The sequence below is a fragment of the Sabethes cyaneus genome, chromosome 1, assembly GCF_943734655.1.
Source record: "Sabethes cyaneus chromosome 1, idSabCyanKW18_F2, whole genome shotgun sequence".
Lineage (NCBI taxonomy): Eukaryota > Metazoa > Arthropoda > Insecta > Diptera > Culicidae > Sabethes > Sabethes cyaneus.
The window spans coordinates 142,604,805-142,626,628 of NC_071353.1; the positions used below are offsets into that span (position 1 = coordinate 142,604,805).

The 21,824-nt window shown below is 40.9% G+C and overlaps 1 protein-coding gene across 5 annotated transcripts in view; it reads right to left on the minus strand.

The window, feature by feature from the left end:
- The window catches only part of LOC128745273 (moesin/ezrin/radixin homolog 1), an 88,008-nt gene that overhangs the window by 7,053 nt on the left and 59,131 nt on the right, over positions 1-21,824 (minus strand). For 4 of the 5 annotated variants that reach the window (XM_053842303.1, XM_053842304.1, XM_053842300.1 and 1 more), the window contains exons 4-7: positions 10,685-10,959; positions 10,312-10,618; positions 9,671-10,255; positions 9,112-9,324 (exon numbers count right to left, since the gene is read on the minus strand). In XM_053842303.1, coding sequence (XP_053698278.1) covers positions 9,112-9,324; positions 9,671-10,255; positions 10,312-10,618; positions 10,685-10,959 — 1,380 coding nt within the window. The remainder of the gene's footprint in view (positions 1-9,111; positions 9,325-9,670; positions 10,256-10,311; positions 10,619-10,684; positions 10,960-21,824) is intronic. The other variant, XM_053842305.1, reaches the window with a different exon arrangement.

Genomic DNA, 21,824 nt, shown 5'->3' on the forward strand with positions numbered 1-21,824 from the left:
AGCAGATTTTTGCATGAAAAATAACAACGTATCTATTAAAAGCAAGGATAGATTTGGTTTTCACGTTTAAACGCCTAAAATCCATTTGTTTTTGCTCGATTAAAATATTTTCTTTGTTTTTTTTGCCTCCCGCTTCAGTGACCCAACACCGGAGGGACAAAAACTTTTTTAAATATTTGTAATGGCCTCACCAGTTTGGAACAGATTGGTGGGAACTTATCAAGCCGGATGCGTTCGTCGGTTCACAATGGATTAAATATTTACATTTAACCTACAAAACGGATGTGAATATAGAATCCCCACGAACCATTTGTTCGTTAACTTCAAAGCTGCATATGATACCATTGACCGAAAAGAGCAATAGAAAATCAAGGACGAGAATGGCTTCTCTTAGAAGCCGATCAAACTGATTCATTCTACGATAGATGGTACACAACATTCTGTTCGGATTTCGGGTAGATTGTCAAGTTCATTTGAATTACTCATGCCTGCTGGCATGACACATAGATAATGCTGGAGGACAGCTCTATGGCGAATCCAGTATTCAAAAGGTGGCTAGAGCTGAACGGATCCGATAGACATGGCATTTTTCAAAGAATGCCGGACAACTATAGTTGGCAAAAATGGCGTTTGTTTCAAATCCGCTAGGAATAAGACGACCAGGAGCGCAGCGAGCAAGATGGTTATATCAGGTAGAACGAGACCTGGGGGAGAGTACTCAGTGTCCGAGAAACAGGAGAGCGGTAGCTCACAATCGAGTAAATTGGAGAAACTTTGGTCAACAGGCTTTGCCTTAGGACGGCTAGCCACCTAAGTAAGTAAGAGGAGGAAAAGCGTTAGAAAGAGGACAGAGATCGTGAAGAGCTAGAACAACTATTCTGAACTAATGTCACGCATATGTGCTATGATAAGGTAAATCAATCTCGTAAAAGCCGAAGCCTGATATGTGTGAGCCCAAGGTGGCCGAAAGGTGAATGCAATTTTTCGGTGGGTATCTTAATGGCAATGTAGCAAAAAGAGAAGGAACGAAACGGTTTCCAATATCGAACAGATCGGGTGAGAAATGGAACAGCTGAAGCCTAGTAGAGCGGCCGACAGAAATCTAGAAAAATGGTAAGGTAGCAGTAGTAATGGCACTTCATTGGATGATTTCCAATGAAGACATGAAAGGAGGAGAAACTACCGAGGGAGTGGAAAGAAGGTGTGGTTTGTCCCATCTACGAAAAGGGCGATTGGCTGATTAACGCCGCCTACAAGGTGCCCTACCAGATCTTGTTACGTCATCCACCCCAAAAGCAAGAGATTTCGCAGTACTAAGTGAGCTATTTGGGGACCAGTGTTACTACGGATCAAATTGTCACACTCAACACGTGTGACACGAGCTATGGCAGATAATACACAAGAATGGTTGTCGGCTGATGAAAGCCACACTGGAGCGAGTGATGTGCTACATGTGTGTGTTGGGACCATTTCAAATCTTGCAGAGGATTGCTGCAAGGAGTTGGACTGTCCTGTACGTTATTAAATAACGCTGTTGAAGGGTGTAATCCGATATGCGGGCATCGAAACGGTTATTAAGATTTGCGTTATGAAATTCAAAAATGTTCCCTTGCCATAGGAACAAGGTGGTGCTTCATGCCCCGAACATCCCACCCTTTGGTGGGATATGGAAGCTGTTACCGTTTTACGACAACTCAAATTATACGCGACAAGGACATGGAGGGCGAAACTTTCGGACAGAAAATTGAAAACACAACCGTCGTGTTCAACGTGTCTTATTGTTATAACTTGTTTGATATACAGTGATGCCAATTTTAATTTGTTGAAAAGTTCAATGTATTTTGTGTTAAAGTTTTACTCTGCAAATTCATGTAATCGTTCATTCTCCCCCCGTTGAGTCCTCGGGCTCAACCGAAGGTAGTACTGCAATTTTAGTGACTGCACGTTTGTATTCACCTGTTACGGTCTTCACTGTCACGACTCTCACTGCTCCATCCTTACCAGTATGCATCGCAACAATTCGTCCGCGGCGCCAATGCTGCGGTGGTAAATTTTCGTCGAGCAACAATACCAATGCACCGATTTTGTAGTCTACAACACCATTATGCCACTTCTGCCTAGTTTGTAAATGATGGAGATACTCCTTCGACCACCTTTGCCACAAATGTTGCCTCATTTGCTGAATATGCTGCCATCTAGTCAATTGTCCTACCTTCTTTGCTGTGTATGATGGTTCCGGAAGGGCCACAGCTGAGCGGCCAATGAGAAACTGCGACGGGCTTAATACGGCAGTGTCGTTTGGATCATCGGATAATGGGCACAAGGGGCGAGAGTTTAGTATAGCTTCAGTTTGTGCTAGAAACGTACTCAATTCTTCAAACGTTAATCTTGTATCGCCGACAACCCGTTTGAAGTGAAATTTCATCGATTTAACGCCTGCTTCCCAAATTCCCCCGAAGTGGGGACTTCTGGGAGGAATAAAATGCCATCGTATACCTTTGGCAGAGCAGAACTCAGCCAATTCCTGCTGATGCTGTTCGTCCTCGAAAAGTCTTCTTAAAGCGGCTAGCTCATGGTTCGCACCTACGAAAGATGTTCCATTATCGGAATACACGTCATTCGGAAGCCCACGTCGACCTATGAAGCGTTGGAATGCAGCTATGAAATTTTCCGTTGTCAAGTTCGACACCAACTCTAGGTGTATTGCCTTTACTACCATACATACAAAGACAAGGACGTATCCCTTGTATGACTTGGGACTTCTACTACTCAATCGCATCATGAAAGGTCCTGCGTAATCAACACCCACTCTTCCAAATACAGGTGCCGGATTAACTCGAGATTCCGGCAGATCACCCATAAATTGGCTTCCCAATACTGGTCGATGTTTAGCACAAATCTGACACAATGAAATTATTTTTTTTGATCGTCGTTTTTACCCGTAAAGGCCAAAAGCGTTCTCTCACGATAGCAAGTAGTCCACTGGGGCCTACGTGGAAATAATCTTCATGCAGTCTTCTGATAAGTATAATTGTCACATGATGTTTTTCCGGTAAGAGGATTTGATGTTTTCCATCATATGGAATAGCCGAATATTTTAGACGGCCTCCAACTCGAATCAAACCATCATCTGCTATAAACGGGGCGATATTACTTAAGTTGTGGCGTTTGCTAGGTGTAGACCGAAGGCAATTCGTGAGATCACCGAACACTTCTTGTTGTACAATACGTAGGATATGTCGTTCTGCTTCAGTCATTTCATCCGCTGTGATCAATGAGTTTATTGAATGCTTGTCTTTCATGGTAATAAATCGTCGAACATATACCCAAGCTCGCAACAACTTACGGTAGTGACTCATCCTATTAAATTGCTCCCTTGGAATTGAAAGTACAGTTGCTACAAGCTTCTCTGGCTTAAGTTCTGGTATCGATAATTCATCCAATGGTTCGGGAGGGTCATCATCGACGTACTGTTGCCACAGTAATGGAGATTCATTCCACCAAAGCTCATTTCGCAATAATTCCTCTGGAGCTTCACCCCGGGATATAACATCAGCCGGATTGTACTCCGATCGAACGTAATGCCATTGACCGATTTTAGTTTTTTCCAATATCGCAGCTATACGATTAGCAACAAATACATTCAAATTTCTCAAAGCTTTTTTAAGCCAACACAAAACGATTTGAGAATCGCACCACAATTTTACTTCATCGAACTGTACAGGAATTGATGTTGTCACCTTGTTCACTAATTCTGCGAGTAACTTGGCACCGATGAGTTCTAATCTTGGTATTGTAACGGGTTTCAAGGGTGCAACTCGCGATTTGCTAGTAACGAGCTGTACTGTCATTGTGCCGTCCCTTGCAATGCTCCTTATATAAACAACCGCTCCATAAGCCCGCAACGAAGCGTCCGAAAACCCATGTAGCTCAACTCTTACCGCATCTTCACATATAATCAATCGCTGTTTTCGGATTTGGTTTACACTGGGTAGCTGGTCTCGGAAGTGCCTCCAACTCTGTAGCAAATTTTCTGGGAGAGCTTCATCCCAACTTAAACCTAAACGCCATATTTCTTGCATGATTAACTTTGCCGAAGTAACAACCGGACCCAGAAATCCTAGAGGGTCAAACAATTTTCCAATATCCGATAAAACCATTCGCTTCGTTGAAGAAATACTGTCGCTATCTAACTTCAAGACATTAAATCCAAAGTAATCCTCGGTCGGATTCCAAATAAGTCCCAAAGTTTTAATTTGGGCATTGATTCCAGTATCGTTAAAGCTAACCTGTGTTTCGTGCAGATTTGCCGGTATCATGTTTAGTACATTAGGACTATTCGAGCAAAACTTATGTACTCCGAACCCGCCTTTTGCCAACAATGCGGAAAGCTGCTGGTAAATCGCAATGACCGATTCAGCAGACCGACTTCCGGTTAGGAAGTCGTCAATATAGCTATCGTTCTTTATAACCTCTGCTGCCAAAGGGTAATTTGACCCTTCATCCCTTGCTAGTTGCATTAGTGCCCTTGTAGCGTGATACGGCGAACTTGCAACGCCATAGGTCACCGTTTGAAGTTCAAAGACCTGTTCTGAACCTTTTTTGTTCCACCACAAGATACGCTGGTATTGACAGTCTTCTTCGTACATTTGTATCTGTCGGTACATCTTTGGGATATCTGCAGTTAGAACCACCGCGTGAATACAAAACCGTAGTATTATACTTTGCAAATCACTTTGCACTGTGGGACCAACAGAGAGTGCATCATTCAAAGAAATTCCAGAAGTAGTTTTGGCCGATGCGTCAAAGACCACACGAGTCTTGGTAGTCGAACTAGAAGCCTTATAAACAGCATGATGTGGGATGAAGTAACCCTTCTTGTCTGTAATGGTTGCTTCCTTCATGTGCCCAAGTGATTGATACTCACTCATAAATTCTGTATACTGCAAACGTTTATCCGGATTTCTATTCAGCACTAGCTTCAATTTTTCAAACCGTTTCTTTGCGAGTTCATAAGAATCACCAAGTTGATCCTTAAGCTCATTGAAAGGGAGCCGAACCTGATATCGTCCCTGTTTGTCCCGGGTGTGAGTTTTAATAAAGTGTTCTTCTACCGCTGCTTCAGTTTCCGTAAGAGATTCTTGCATTGGGATGGTTTCAATTTCCCAAAATTTTAGCATTGTATGATTTAATTCGTCTTCCATATGATTGAATTGACACACACGACGAAGCAGCCATGAGTCGCCGTTGTGAATTGCTCCTCCGACTACCCAACCTAGTTCAGTCTCTGCCAATGTAACTGCAGAATGCTCAATTTTTATGCGACCTGATTTAATAAGGTCAAAGAAGATTTCGTTTCCAAGAATCAAATCAATCTCTCCAGGGGTATGGAACGCCGGATCAGCCAAGACTATGTTGGATGGCAATGACAAAGTATGCACATCTATTTCAACAATTGGTAAACTTGTCGTTACTTTAGGAACCACCAGAAAATCTAACGTACACGTAGCGAAAGCATTGACTCGAGATTGAATTTCCGTAGAAAGCGAATATTTCACCTTGGTTTGAATATCATTGAGACCGCTGATTGGTAAGTCGATTTTTTCCAATTTAAGATTTAACTGCTTTGCCAGGCGTTCAGTTACAATGTGGCTGTCAGAACCCGAATCTAATAGAGCTCGTGATTTAATGGTAGTACCCCCCTTTCCGACTACCAAGACTACAGCCGTAGATAGCAAAACTTGCCGCTTAATTGTACCAGTTTTTACGCACAATGTGTTTGCACAAGATTGCACTGCAACACTGGATTCTTGAGCTTTCTGTATTTCTTGAGATGTTTGCTGGTGTGGTGAACTCAATTCGGCATGATAAGCTGTAGCTGTGTTCGAGGATTTACTAAAGTGCAATAAACTATGATGCTTCCGACCACATCCTTGAACCTTACATCTTTTGTCTGACGGACAATCACTAACACGATGGGACTCCTTCAAGCAGTTGAAGCATAAATTAGATTTAACTACTACAGTCTTGCGCTCAACGACTTCTTGATTATGGAATTTGGGACACTGATATATTGCATGTTCAGATTTACAACACGGACAGGTTGCTCGTACAGTTTGCACGAAAGACTTCGAAATATTTTGCATTGGAACTTTACGGCTGAATCCTTGACCCTGCTTAGGATGATTAGATAATTGCTGAGGGGTTTGCTGCTGCAAGCGACTGGTTCGTAATAAAACACGTCCACGTTCCCGTAAAAAATCTAAAAAACTACTGAAAGCGGGCAATTCACCACGCCCAAGTTCCAACTCCCACTGTTCCTGCGTTTCTTTATCTAGTTTCTTATACAAAATGTTTACGAGAATTAGCTCTGCAAGACCTTCTACCTTAAATCCGTGACTACTCAAAGCATCTGTATGTTTGGAACAGCTGTCAACAAGTTTAGTGATTGTCTTACCTCGATTCTCTCGGGTTACCTTACCGATTTCCAAAATTGCGTCGATGTGCGTGTCCACGATCAATCGTTTGTCTTCGTAGGCGTTTTCTAGAATCTTCCAGGCCTGATTGTAGTCGTTATTATTAATCACTTCTTGGTCAATTTTATCCCTTGCTTCACCAATCAGCGCATTTCGTAAGTGGAGAATTTTCATAGCAGCAGTTTCGTTCGGGTATTTACTCATTATGCTTTGGAAAAGGCTCTTAAAGCTGTACCAATTCTCAACACTACCGTCGAACGTTGGGAAGGGAGCATGTAGTTGTGGCGCAGCAGCATGAACTAAAACCTGCTGTGGAGCAGTCGATGTATTTATACTTTCCCGTTTGGACTCCGCTTCCAGAGTATTCGCTATTTTCATTTGTAATGTAACATATAACTGATCATGTACCTTTTCAAACCTTACATACTCCAATCGATTTATATCTCGTTGTTCCCTTGACGATAAAGTTAGCATTTCGGAGTATATTTTCTCGTATTCATCCGAACATCTGCGCACAGTATCCAAATGCAACCGAAGGAGATGTATATTCACATCATCTAATTCTACTGCCTCAGTGATCCGAAATAATTTGTCGATCAACATATCTCGACGATCTGTCAACACTTCCAAATTCTTTTCCATTATTCTTCGACTTTCCGCAATCTGCTGTGCGATCTTCTGCTGTGCGACTGGTACGTGTGGGTTCCGAATTTCGTCTCCGGATAAAGCACTCAATATATTTCTTCGTGGTATCGATGGAACCACTCTACTTGGTGTGTCCAAATTTGACATTCGGTATCACTTTTTATTGCCTCTTCTTTGGCAAAATTCTTCACAAATTGCTCACACGGTGAGGCTTATATATCACTGATTAGTAGCATGTCTCTTCGCCGCTGGGGCTATTAACTGCAAATCGGCTTGCGTTCACATATCTCGCATGGCGAGAAATAGCACTGTACATATCTCACTTGGTGAGACGAGCCATTTGAACACTAACACTTGTGTCATGGACACGTTTGCTCATACACTAATATCACAACATTCCAGAATTGCGACTCAGAAAATGTTTTCTGTTACGGGTTCGCTGTGGTGGTGAGATCTACACACAATTCAATACGGCTGCGAGCCGAAGAACAAAATGGCGATTTTCACTTTTCGTGGTGGCGTAGCCCAAGTGCTAGCCGTCGACGTTGCTCAACACAAAGCACAATCGAATTCACATGTATCACTTTTAACACGACGCGAAATCAACTCCATGTCCCATATCCGACTCGATGGGACCAAAAAATGTTACCGTTTTACGACAACTCAAATTATACGCGACAAGGACATGGAGGGCGAAACTTTCGGACAGAAAATTGAAAACACAACCGTCGTGTTCAACGTGTCTTATTGTTATAACTTGTTTGATATACAGTGATGCCAATTTTAATTTGTTGAAAAGTTCAATGTATTTTGTGTTAAAGTTTTACTCTGCAAATTCATGTAATCGTTCAGAAGCATAGCGTAAAATTTGTCAAACAACGTCAACCCAAACGTGTGATCTTAGGCAAAACGTCAACAATTTCACCTTAAAATGAAAAACTGAGCCACTGGCCGTACACATACATTTAACGAAACATCATTTCTGGAAGCGCTGGTTACTGGAATATTTTCCCAAAACTCGAGAATTGGAGAAATTTGTTTATCAGGCTATCTTAGGACTGCTAGTCAATTAAATAAGTATGATGGACAAACGTCGGAGCACTTCTGATATTGAAGGAATATATCACCCTATCAGTGGAGTATAGAATTGATTACACATCCTTGAAATTACGGCAAAGCATGAACTGTGACATTCACACAATCGTTTGAAGATTATCAACGAGCTACTATGAAGATACGTTCTGGTACTGAATCAGCACTGGATTGGAAGAGTTCGGTTACATATAAGACATAGAAGCTTATACGCTACTTCAAATGTCTATCAGAAATGATGGTGTAGCGGGCAGAGTCAGGGACAACTGCGTTTACAATGAGCCTGCGGCTGCTAAGGAACGATTATTAAGACCTTAGGGGTTGATGGTTTCATACCGCCAAGGAACGACTTAGAAACACTGAAGCTCACAGCTCGATGACCATAGGACGATCCATAGAAGGTGAACCGGTAACAATTCTAGAGGCTGAAAATGATTTTTTTTATCAGTACCTGGTCTTATCTCACGAAAGCAACCAAACCACCAACCACTACCGAGGCGCTTTGTAGAAACCTTCTTTATTTTTATTGACCAATGGCACGTACTAAATTGTGCCTACGGCCGAGAAATGCAAATGGGCTCTTCAAATTACCATTAACGGTAAGTTGAATTGTCTTACGAAATCCAGCTTTACGGTTAGTCGAACTTTTCCATCTGGCATCGAGAAAAACCATCTAAATCTGCCGTCACCAAGTCAGTCGTGTGCTCGATTTATTGCCAGAACGTGAGAGGTTCATAACCTAAACTCAAAAGTCACTTGAGAAGCGCTACTGTGTGTCTTTAGCTAACCGTAAACTGTTGTAAAAGCCTCCTCGAATGCTGAGTTACCCACTCCAATCTTCCTAATTTACCTAATCGAACTGTAAACAGATTAAGACACATGGCTATAGAACACTCACCTTAAGCTGATCGTGCAGACGCTCGTTACGTTCGGCTAGCGTGCGTCTCTCCTCGACGGGGTCCTTTATGTGCTCGTCGGTGTCGAAGTCCTTGGAGAAGTCCTGCGTGCCATTTTCGCCATTCGTCAGCTCCTCCTCGTTGTCCTCTTCCTCCTCGACGTGGTGGTGCTTGGGCGTGGTGGTAGCGGCCAGCAGTGCGGCTGCCGCTTCGTTCTACGAATAGTGCGTATTGTTTCGTTAGATTAATTTCATCAATTCAACGGGTATCAATGAATCAAAGCAAAATGCATTCTAAGTGATTGTAGTAATAGCTATAATAATGAGAGATAAAATATTAGTCCTGTACAAAAGAATAGAGGTTCAGTTTTCCACAGATTTTGATCCGAATCCATCTTGAAGAGGTATGTGATTGATGGTGGTTCGTCGGTGATGGCCGCATCCGCAAGAAGGCGTAACGGAAAGGATAGTTTTTTGGTGCCTTTTTTAAGGTGAGGTGCGGTTTCTGTGTGCTCTTGTCTGCCTTCGAGAACGAGAAAAAATCGAAAAAAATCATACATACTTTACGCTTTACCTGTTTCCGTCTGGCCTCTTCGACCTCCTCCTGCAGGCGCTTGGTTTCGGAGTCCTTTATCGAGACCTCGTCCTGGATCTTCTGTACCTCCTCCTGTTTGGCGCGGATCTCATCCTCCAGTTTGGCACGTTCGGCCGCTTCCATGTTCTTGGTTTCCTCCAGGCGCCGGATCATGACCTGCAGTTCGTTCTGGCGTGCTTCCAGTTCGTCCTTGGCCGCTTGCAGCTGTTTGAGCTGCTCCTCCAGACGACGGATCATGTCCTGTGCTTCGATCAGGTTCGCTTGCGAGCGTTCCATCTCTTCCTGCATGGTTCGCAGTCGGTCTTCGTATTCCTGTTGTTTTTTCTCCGCACGTTCGCGGGCGGCCAGCGCTAGCTGCAGCTTTTCGCGTTCCTGCTGCTTAGCGTTCTTTTCCTCCCTGGCTTGGGCCTTCATCTGCTGCACATCGATCGTGTCCGGCTTACGGCGGCGCATGTACAGCTCGTGGTTTCCCATGCACAGCGCCAAAATGCGCTTGTTGATGCGAACGCGAGGAGCGAAGAAAACAAAATCCGGTGCTTTTTTATCGATTGGCTGCAAGAAAAATGACGGTCAATTCAATTCGGTTGGTTGCATTGCTGGTCACCCACCTTGATGATGAACTTCCGATCGTTGAAGGAAATGTTCCGTATCTCGGACCACGGGAAACCGATCTTCGGCGTGAGTCTGTCGTCCTTCTCGTAGATGTTGAGCCCGAGGGCGTCAACACCGAGCCACAGCTCGGTTCCCTTCTTGTTGCGAATTTCAAAGTAGTTGACGCCGTACATTTCCAAATCCTGGGCGATCTTCAGATACTCCATCATAGCGTCTTCGCGCAGCATTCCGCGATGCTCCTGCCACCAGGTGGTGATCGAGTTCTCCCACTCATCCTTGGACATTTTATGCTGATCAATAACGCTGCAAAAGTCACCAAAGTAGCGCATTCGTTTCGGACTTTAACTGGGGACCAAAAAATAAACTCACCGCTGGGGCAGCAGCCGGTCGTTAACGAGGAAACCGGGCGTGTGTGTCGTCTTGTTGTAGTCTCCGTGGCGCGCTTGGACGGCATACGAAGCCAGCAGCACCGACGTCTCCGGCGGGCAGTAGATTTCATCCGAGAGGATCGCATTCTTCACCTGTAGGTAGAACAGCCGCAGGGTAATGTCCTGGATCAGTTCGTCGGCGACGTCCTCCGGGTAGAATTTGGCACGGAACTTGAACTGGAGTGGGTCACCCTTCTGGACGTCCTGGCTCATGACCTGTTGAGGAAATATCAAACATTTAGAATACAAAAAAATTGTGCTGGTTTTTGAGATAATTAGAAATTAATAACTGGTTGATTACCCATCGTGAAAAAGGCATCGATCCTGTCTGAATTCCATTAGGACGGTATGCAGTGGGGGGATGGTAAAATAGTTCGATAAGTATTTTTTAACTCGATGATTGTATGACTAACGAAAAAACTTGGTTCTAAACAACAGCGCGTTTTATCTCGCTCGTGACCCTGTCGAGTTCCGGTTGAGATGGACTGCTCCATTAGTTCATATCGGTGGACCTAATTAACAAAAACCGATAGCAGCAGCGCACAAAACAAACAGAAAACAAATTCTCATTTTAACCGAGACGTGGCACGTTGAGCGCTAATTGTTCCTGCAAATAGGAACAACACCTATTTATGGTCACGTAGATGGTGACAGAGAAGAAAAAAATGCAGGCAGGTGGATGACGTGACATTACGCTAGGATAAGATTTTTGCTAAGAATCACGAGCAGAAACGGAACTATTCACCGCTTGATAATTAGGTGTACTTTACACACCTTTTTATCCCCGATTGTATTAATCGACGTGAGCATGATTCTTAATTTTGGGATGAAGCCCCATCAATGACGTCAAGTTCATTGGGTGAATGACTACATAAACGTATTGACATAATCAGAAAGAACAATTTCCGGTTGCGTACGGTTCTGTACCAAAAAAACACAAAAAGTAATGAATAAAAATGATAAGAAAATCTAATAGAAACATCGAACTAGTAGACTCCGCACTGTACCATCTGCAAAGCATCTTGATGCCTATAGGAAACTGCAGCAGTTTATCAGCAATCCATGAGGTCACTTCCCGCGCGGTGCTTTCAATACCAACCAAGCATGACCTTTTTTCTGTCTTAATTTATTTATGCACTCATCGTGTTTCAGATTGCGAGTTAGGGTCGTCCTTCGGTCGGGCAGCAAGCAAGGGGGAAGAACCATCACCAGAGCGCAGACGGTCGGTCGGGTCGTACGAGTACGAGTTGCGCATACAAAAAGTATTAATGTGGGAATGATGTCATGCAACACGACGGTTTTGTATATATTTTTGCTGTAAAATTTGTGGCTTTACGTGAGCAAATAATAAGACGACATCCACCAGCGCAGCGCAGCGTTGCGCAGCCAGTCGGATGTTTACTCATTAAATAGAGTTGATATCAGAGGCGCTTCCAGAGCAGGGGAACAACTGTTTTAGGTGAAAATTTTGGGTCAAAAGTTAATTTAATATATTGCTTTGGTTCGCATAAATTTTTTTAGTCCAGACAATAGAATAGGTTTTAGCACGATCCGAGTGATTCGATTATTCAACTGCAAACAGCCAAAGGATCTCGCGTTCTAGCGTAGAATAAATCAAATTCACACCGCTGCACAGGCGTGACGACGGGTTGCATAACTATATTTGATTCACGCTGACGTCTTTTTTGAATTTTTGGAGTCGTTTGAACAATTATATGGAATGACGACTATTTTCGACAAATATTAGTCTCGATTAATTATAAATATTTGTACCCGAAATTAGCCAAAGGTTATCTAAATTGACAAATTCCTATTTTTCAAATTAGAAATACAAATTAAGCACATTTTTTGTGTGTTCATTACTTCCTTAATTTTACAACCTTCAGATTAGAAAAAATGCCCAATTTTGCTCTTCGGTATGATTTATGCTTTCAAATTTCAAATCTTCAAAAAATAATCAAAAAAGAACACCTGGAATGTGTTTCGAGAGGCTCACAAATCGTAAGCGTATCCCAGCGTGAGTGCGCAACATGTGACCAAGCATTGTCATGATGGAGAATCACAGGCTTCTCTCCGTCAATGTTCGACTTCGTTTCACTCGGTTCCAATAAATCAATGCACTTTGATCCTACCAAGGTGGCAAATGGTGACAACTCTGTTTAAAATTTTTTGTTGTAGTCTGACATCTCTTGAAGATTGATCATCTTAAGTTTAGTAGGAATCTGCTGTAAAAAGAGGATTCTCAATTTTTCGTTGACCACGATGTTGTTGAAATCAGCAAGTATTGAAGCATTCAAATCATGTTGCTTCTGATATTTAGAAACATACTGGTAGTGAGATTGAGAGAAGGAGAGAAACTGAGAGAGATATTGAGATACAGATTGAGGGAGAAAGAGAGACTGAGAGAGATAGACTCAAGATGACTTACGATAAGCCTCAGAATGGTTCGAAAAGTCTCAAGACTCTTAAAGAGAGGTCTCAAGACGCCTTACGAGAGCCCTTAATCCCTAATCTCCAATGTGAGGAACGTGCTGATCGACCCAAAGATGCTGCTGATAAGACAACTTACGAGAGGCTTTAAGACGATTTACGCCAGGCCTTGAGACAACTTTCAAAAGGCCTCAAAACAACTTTCGAGAGGCCTCAAGACGACTTATGAAAGGTCTTAAGACGACTTCCGACAGGCTTCAAGACAACTCTCCAGAGGCCTCAGAACGACTTATGGGAGGCCTTAAGGTGACTTACTTTCGTAAGGCAACTTGAGGCTCCTCGTAAGTCGGCTTAAGGCCTCTCGTAAGTCGCCTTAAAGTCTCTCCAGAGTCGTCTTTAGGCCTTTCCTAAGCCGTCTTGAGGCTTCTGGTCAGTCATCTTGGGGATGAATAGTCTAGTAAGTCGACGACAGCTTTCGAGAGACCTCAAGATGATGTACGAGAGGCCTCACGACGAATTACGAGAAGCGTCAAGACGCCTTATCAAAGGTCCCACGACGACTCTCGGGAAGCCTCAAGACAACTTCCGAGAGGCCTTAAGGCGACTTCCGAGAACCTCAACACGGCCTACGAGAGGCCTCAAGACGTGTTACGAGAGGCTTACGAGATGACTTTCGACAGCCTCAAAACGTTTTACGAAGTCTCAAGATGACTTATGTGAACCTCAGGACGCCTTAGAAAACGTGTGAAGATGCCTTACGAGAAGTCTTAAAATGACTTCCGAGAGACCTTAAGGCGACTTTCGAGAGATCAAGATGACTTATGAGTAACCTCAAGAGGACTTAAGGGAGGTCCCCAGACGCCTTGAGGAAGGTCTCAGACGCCTTTTGAGACATCTCAAAACGTCTTATGAGCGGCCTCAAGACGACTTACGAGAGGTCTCAAGACGCGTTACGAGAGGTCTTAAGACGACTAACGATAAGCCTCAAAGCGATTTACGAGAGACCTCATGACGACTCATGAGAGGCCTCAAGATGACTTATGAGATGCCTCAAGATGCCTTACGAGAAGCCTAATGATGACTTCCAAGAGGTATTTCTTGGTCTTTTCTAGAGGTCTCAAGATGTCTTACGAGTGGTCTTTAGGTGATTAACTTAGGGTCGCGTAAATCGTCTTAAGACCTCTCGTAAGATATCTTGAGGATTCTCAGAAGTCATCTTAAGGCTTCTCGTAAGCCGTCTTGCGGCTTCTCATAAGTCATCTTGACGACCCTCGTATGTCGTCGACGGCTTTCGAAAGACCTTAGAGGTCTCAAAACGTGTTTCGAGGAGCCTCATGATGCCTTACGAGAGGTCCCAAGACGACTTACGAGAGACCTCAAGGCGTCGTCCGAGAAATCTCAAGACGACTTTCGAGTCCTAGCCAGAGGCCTCAAAACGCATCACGAGAGGCTTTATGACGACTTACGAGAGGCCTCAAACGGATTTACGAGGTCACAAGACGACATGTAAGGAGCCTCAAAACGACTTACGAGAGGCTTTAAGCGAAGACTCCAGAACTCAAGACTGGGCATAGTAGGAGGTTCGCAAATACACAGCAAAGGATGATACTTCTAAGGCCATCTCTTATCCCAAGAGAGTTACTACTGCTTATAAGTGTTAGTGATCGCAACCATCCGAAAGAATGTATGGGTGTGATATTGATGTAAGTACGAAGTCATACAACGATGTCAGTATAATTGTGATGCTAGAGTGATGGCACATATACAACCTAAAAGTTACCACCGTCATCCACAGAGGGCGTACTGACCCTGTCCGTCGAGATTTGACAGAATGACTGTGGGGTGCTTTAAGGCGATTTACGCCAGACTTAAGACAACTTTCGAGAGACCTCAAAACGGCTTTTGAGAGCCCTCAGGACGGCTTATGAAAGGCCCCAAGATGACTTGTGAGATGCTCAAAGGCGACTTTCAAGAGAGCTCAAGGTCACAAAGCCTCAATACGTGTTGCAAAAAGTCTCAAGACGCCTCACGAGACGTCTCAAGACGACTTATGAGTGGCCTCAAGTCGACTTACGATAGGCCTAAAGACGACATACGAGAGATCTCAAGACTCGTTTCGAGATTGCTTAAGACGATCTACGACAGACATCGAAACGATTTAAGAGAGGTACCAAAACGACTTGTGAGGAATCTCATACACCTTACGAGAGCTCTCAAACCACGTTACGAATGTGAGATTTTCTGCATAGAATTAGGCTAGACATGATGCACAATTGCTGTTGATTTTTGTTGAGTTTTGAGATTTTAAGTTTTTATTATCGCTGCTTTGCGAGGACAGATGGAATACAGGACAATTACGGAGTTAGTACAACGATCCTACGGACTCTAGCAGCACCGTCCAACCGAGATTCGAACCTACGACGACTGGCTTGTTAAACCAGCATCATAACTCGAAGCTTGCCTTGAATTTCGATTAAAAAATGGCCAAAAAGTGATGAAGAGTTGACGAAACGACGCCAAAGCAGCAATATCAAAGATCCTCACCTAATGACAATCCTTTTTCAATCAGCAACGTTTCAAACGTAAACGAAAAAAGTACGAAAATTCTGCAATGTTATGAGTTCTTTCGGAAGTCCAGAATCTATGGAAAAGTTGACTAACCTAGACTAGTAGGAAATTTTCAAGAGAGATATCAATTATTGAAATGTGGAAGTCATGGAATCCCATCCAAAATCAAGAAAAAATTGTAAAAAGAAATAATCTTTTGATAGTTCAGTCAAACTTCAAGCAGGAAATTGAGTCTATAACAAAAAGACGTTTGAAAAGCGTCAAAAAGGAGACAAAACATGCAAAAAAGACCCCGAAGAGATGAATATACGACAGAAAGACGACGAAGGAACAACACTTTTGACAGAAAAGCCCAAAAAAGAAAATGAACCAAGAAATGGGCAAAAAAAAAACAATGACGTTTTTGCTGACTTGCAAACAGGACGACGGAAAATGACAAAAAAAACAACAAAAATCGGCGAAACGACGACAGAAGATGATGTAAAGACGCCAAAAAAACAACGAAAAGACGATAAAATAACAAAAGAGCAATAAAAAGACAATAAAAAGTTGCCGCAAAAAGCGACAAACAAACAGAAATTACAAAACGATTAACAGACGATGAAACTACAAAAATACGACAGAGAGATGACAAAAAGACGACGAATACGAAGAAACGAGAAGATAAAAGATGGCGACAGACATCGAAAATGACCACAAGCAACAACGAAATGTTGAAAAGGTGTCAGAAAAAAGAAGAAAATACAGCTAATAGACAATAAAAAGACGACGAAGAGGCAGTGAAAAAACAGCAAAAAATGATGGAAACATGATGACGATAAAAAAGGACAAAAATGCGATGAAAAGACGCTAAAAAAACGCCAAAGAAGCGAGGAAAATTGTCAAAATAGGACACTAAAAAACTACTATGAAAGGATGACAATAAATGGCTGATGTGAAATATAGATATCAAAAAATGTTGAAACTGCGCCTACGCAGTTAGTGCAAATATTTTCTTTATTATCAGTCAAAGATAATTAATATCTAAAGACAACTCTTGAGGAAGAGTCAATGTTTAATGCGAAAAATCTATAGATTTAGGCAAACTGAAAAATTCCTAATATTCTTAATATTATATCTTCCTAGTGTAAAACACACACGGGACACGGTGTGTACACAATCTGAACAAATTTTCGTTGTGGCTTTGGCAGCTGAGCCACGTTTTTTCTGATTTTTCAAGTTATCGTACAAAGTGGGCCGCAGGGAAATTTTACGATTTTCTTGGATGTAGCCTATTTTAAAACTTCATCTTCATTTTTATTTTCAACAATCCAGGAAAATGTTATACGAAAAATGTTTTTCACCAAATTTTTAAACAACGGTAGAAAAAAAGTCGAGAAACGATAGTATATTATTAAACTTTTTTCATATTTGTTAATTCCCAGCGACAATTTTTTAAATTGTTGTTCCCTGAGTTTATTGTAGAAAAACTCGATTTTCCTTTGCTGTCATTTATCTGCTTTAAAAATTCACGTCTCAGGAACCAAACATCGTCGGGTATGTTGTTGCTTCGTCGTAATTGCCTATTCCCGTCCTATCCAACACAAATTATTCAAAATATCAGCATTTTTATGACACACAATGCAAAACTAGTTATTCCCTAATATTTTAGTTTGCTGTCTATCATACGCTATCAAAGTGAGCTCAGATCTATTTAAATGCTTTTTATCAATAAAGAAGTCCTACCAGCCAAATTTCTTACGTTTTTACGTGCGACGAAGAAGAAAATGTCGACTAATTGTTTTAATTTCCGTCATTCATAAATGAAAATAACTCACACAAGGCATTGTCGTTATTCTACAGCAGGGAAAACTTGCCTGACCTGCAGAAATTTTGTAGAATAACATTTGTCATGCCGTCCTACACAAATACATGCGCGTTAGCTTCGTAAACATTGTGATTTTTAGTTCGGATGATGAAAAATTCTGATGAACAGATTTTAAAACGGTACGATGAATTTAAGAAATAAAGTCAGTTGCGTAATTTCAATAGTATGCCTTAATAATCGCTTTTCAGTGATTTCAAAGTTCACGGATCGGAAGGTAAGTGTGTTTTAGTTAAATCAGTACAAGAACTTTTGGAGTATTCATTAAATCCATCCAACAAATGACGAAAATTAGAATGGCTTTACTTACTACGACGGGAATTAGAAATAAACCCTACAACAAATGTTTTTTTTTCTTTTTATTCTCGTATATACGTTTATACGTGATCATGACGTAAACTATTTTGGAAAAGTAGGAAGTGTCTGATGCGAACAATGATTAATTAGATCAACTAGAAAATTTCGGTACAAACCAAGAATATATTGTGTTGTGAATGGCAGGTGGGGCTAAGCATTTGGTCAATCCAATTTAGGAATATTGAAGGGGCATAGTGATGACCAAAATGGCGAAGCGAAAGATACATTATCAAACGCGCCTTACTATCAAAAAGGTTCCTAAGCAGGATTTCTCTCATGAAAAAGCAATCTCAATTTTATTCACCACATCTTCTCACTTCCTGTCAATTTCACTTTCGTATTTTCGCATCAATCTTTACGATCATTCTCTAGTGATCTTCTGAAATTAAAGCGATTAGATTTGTTGCTGTGTTTTCCTACATTATTGTTAATCATTGTCTTAATTAATGAAAATATCACAATTATCCTGTTGCAAAAAAGTCAGTGTCTAGTGATTCTACGTGAGAAAATGCTGGAACTTTTCCCAACAATAGAAGCGAAAGCACGTATCATCGATGACATAGGAGGCTTATTCTATCCAAACGCTGTGCTATGAAATCTTGAAAGTTGAAGCAACATGAGGCATTCCTAAGGAATCGCGATGCGGAATTCGCAGATCAAGTAGCGAGATAGTAATCATGCACAGTCGACCTCGTGTTGATTGGAAGCTTGGCAACAAACGTTACCGGTTGTCTAGTCAAAGTGTCAACGTATGCAAAAGAAACTGGCAACACTATTGTTTTGAAGCTACACGGTAAGTCTCAACATACATTCCTTTGAATTCTGCAAGTTATATAGGAAGGCCAGCAATCAACTCTGATAATATTAATTAGGTATTAAATTAACTTTCTCCATTTAGAAAAGCTTTCAAACTTCAACCAAGCATTTGACTGCCAAAAAAGAACACGAATTTGTTAATCTTTTCTTTTCGACTGCAATAGTCATATGTTTCAGTGGATGCCATCCACGATAAAATTTTCTGGAGTTGCACCAGTTTTATACTTCTTATACGCTGTTAGGAAAATGTCAAGCGATACTCTCAAACTACTATCATCGGTCTTACCATATCATCACCGTCCGAGTCTTCCTCTTCGTCACCTTCAGTCTTCTGCTGCTGTCCGGTCGAAATGCGCTGCTCAATGTTCCGTCTGATAATGGTTTTAATTTTTTTCATGTGCTTGCAGACGACATTTTCTGGCTGCTCCGTTGGGCGGCCCCGGAATGGAGTGTGTTGGTATAAAAATGGTAGTTTACGTAAGTTTTTTTTGTTGCTCTGTCTCTAGCTAGCTAACTAGCTTAGACACATCATGTCACATCATAGCAAATGGTTTACTTAATTACAACAAAACATCTAGCAGGGTTACGACACACGCATCACGCACTCTTCTCTTACACCTATCCACTGCGGGACATCATAAATTTATGTAGTTCACCTTCGCAGCGTAGTTATGAGTGGGTATGACTAACGTTTGCCGGCTGTGCCGGCTACATCCCCTCGGTACAGAGTCGAGTGAATAGAGTTATTATTATTTCATAACTGATAAGTAGCCCCCGTTTGGCGACACATTCCACTGCAAGTTAATCTACTGGTAGACATATGAAGTGAGAGACATCGGCTGGTGAATGGAATGCAGGCGCTGCTGACAGCAACTGGAATGTCACCACCAATTCAAGTGACAGGATGCTCCGACAGACAGTAAATCATCCTCTGATGATGATTGGAATTTTATATTGACCAAACAAATTGGCGTACTCAAATAACTAAGGAAGCGAAAAATTTCATTACAATCGAATGCACCGCCGTTTTGCTGCTAGCAGAATGGAAGCTTTACAAGTGGCTGGGCCCATCCTTGCCAGCCAACGACTGGTTAAACCTGTTGTGGTGACTTTCCGTACATTGGTAAAAATGAAAAGGGGGTACCGAACCGACTACACTAAGCTGTAAATTGACCTGTGATTTAGGAAAGGGCATGTAGTGCATGTAGTTGGCAAAGCGCTAGCAAATCTACTCGTACAAATTTGTGCGGCAGCAATATCACAAGCTTTTGTGGCCCTCTTAGATGCTTTTAGATCTGTTTTACAAATATTTTTAGCCAAGAATATTTTTGAATTTTTTTAGCCTTTTTGGAGTTTTTAAAAATTTTCCTCGGATATTCTAAGACTTTTCCCGTTGGCGAGACTAAAACGTTATTTTCGTAGACTATATTATAACTGCTTTTGAATGGTCCAATTTTTTAAATCTTGTTTTAATTTTTTGTGTCTTTTAAACTTTTTAATACATTTTTCGTAAAGTTTGGTGGTCTGTTTAGATCTTTTTAGAAGTACCTCTTGGAAAATTTTTGATTTTTTTTATATTTTTGGATTGTTTGATTTTTGTTGAATTTATTTTGGAGGTTTATTAGATATGGACTTTATTTATCTATGTACTCCTATTGAGTGTTTTGGCTTACATATGATTGTTTCTCTTTTAATTTTTTTTATTTGGATTTCTTAGTTTTTTTTAATTCTAACATGTTGTCATAACTTTTTTTAGAGTTTTTCTTGAACCTTTTTTACTTTTATTTTGTGTTAGAGACTGTTTTAGGATTCATTCCTTTGCCTTTTTTGGACGCGCTATGATTTTTTTCAAGCCTCTCTCGATCGTTTTTAGATATTCTTCGTTTTTTGGAACCTTATGGGACTTTTATTTGATTTTTTTCAACTTTTCTTTACAGTTTATGGTTTTATAAGAAGTATTTTTTAAACTGTTTCTCGAATTCGCTTTTTATTTTTTTAGGTTTTCTGTTTGACATTTACTAAACTTGGATTGAAAATCCATTGCAGTTTTTCAGGCTTGTTATTGGACTTTTCTGGTATTTTTGAGTACATGAACTGTTTTGAATTCGTCTGAGCCGTTTTTTGAAATTTTTCTGACTTTATTTTTTGACATCTTAAGCGTTCTAAGTATTATTATAAATAGTCGCTCTGCATATTAATCTTTTTGATTTTTATATATATTGTTGACTTTTTTCTATTAGACTCCGTTTTTACTTCTATGAGTTTTTTCTTAAAATTAGGTCATTACAATTATTTTATAAAATTTTTGTCCTTCGATTGTTAGGCAACTGAAGGGGGGGGGGGCGTAAAAAACAAAAGAGAAACAAAATTGAAAGAATTTTTTTACCGCTTTTTAATCATTGCATTATTTGAACTTTCGCTTCTGTTTCATACTAGTAGCATTAAAAATCATTTTTCGAATTCTTGAGACTCAGAATCTACAGACAAAAAATTTTGACTCATGTCCAACAAATTATTTATTTTGCCCTCCGATTTTTAGAGCCAATTTCGAGGGGGGGGGACAAAAACTTTAAAAACAATTTGAATTACCTTATTAAGACTTTTCGTCTTTTCCTGTTCTTTATTAGTTTTATATTTATTTCGTATTTCTAACATTATGTCACATCTTTCTTCAGCATTTTCTTGGACCTTTTTTAGTTTTATTTTGTATTAGAAACTGTTTTAGGAATCATTTTTTGCCTTTTTTGGACGCGCTGATTTTTTTTTTCAAACTTCTCGATCGTCTTTAGATATTCTTGGATTTTTTAAAATAATTTTAGATTTCTTTGGCACTTTTTTCAGCACCCATTTGAATTTTTCGTTTTCAAAAGTTATTCTTGCCAGTCTTAGTAGAATCTCAAATATCAGCAAAAGAATTTGTTTCCACTTAATGCTGCTATCATCAATCGATAATAGCAGAATTAAATGGAAAAAAATCTTTTGCTCATATTGACCACTGTTTTTCTTTTCCTTCCTTCTATCTCTTTCTTTACCCTCTTTCTATGCC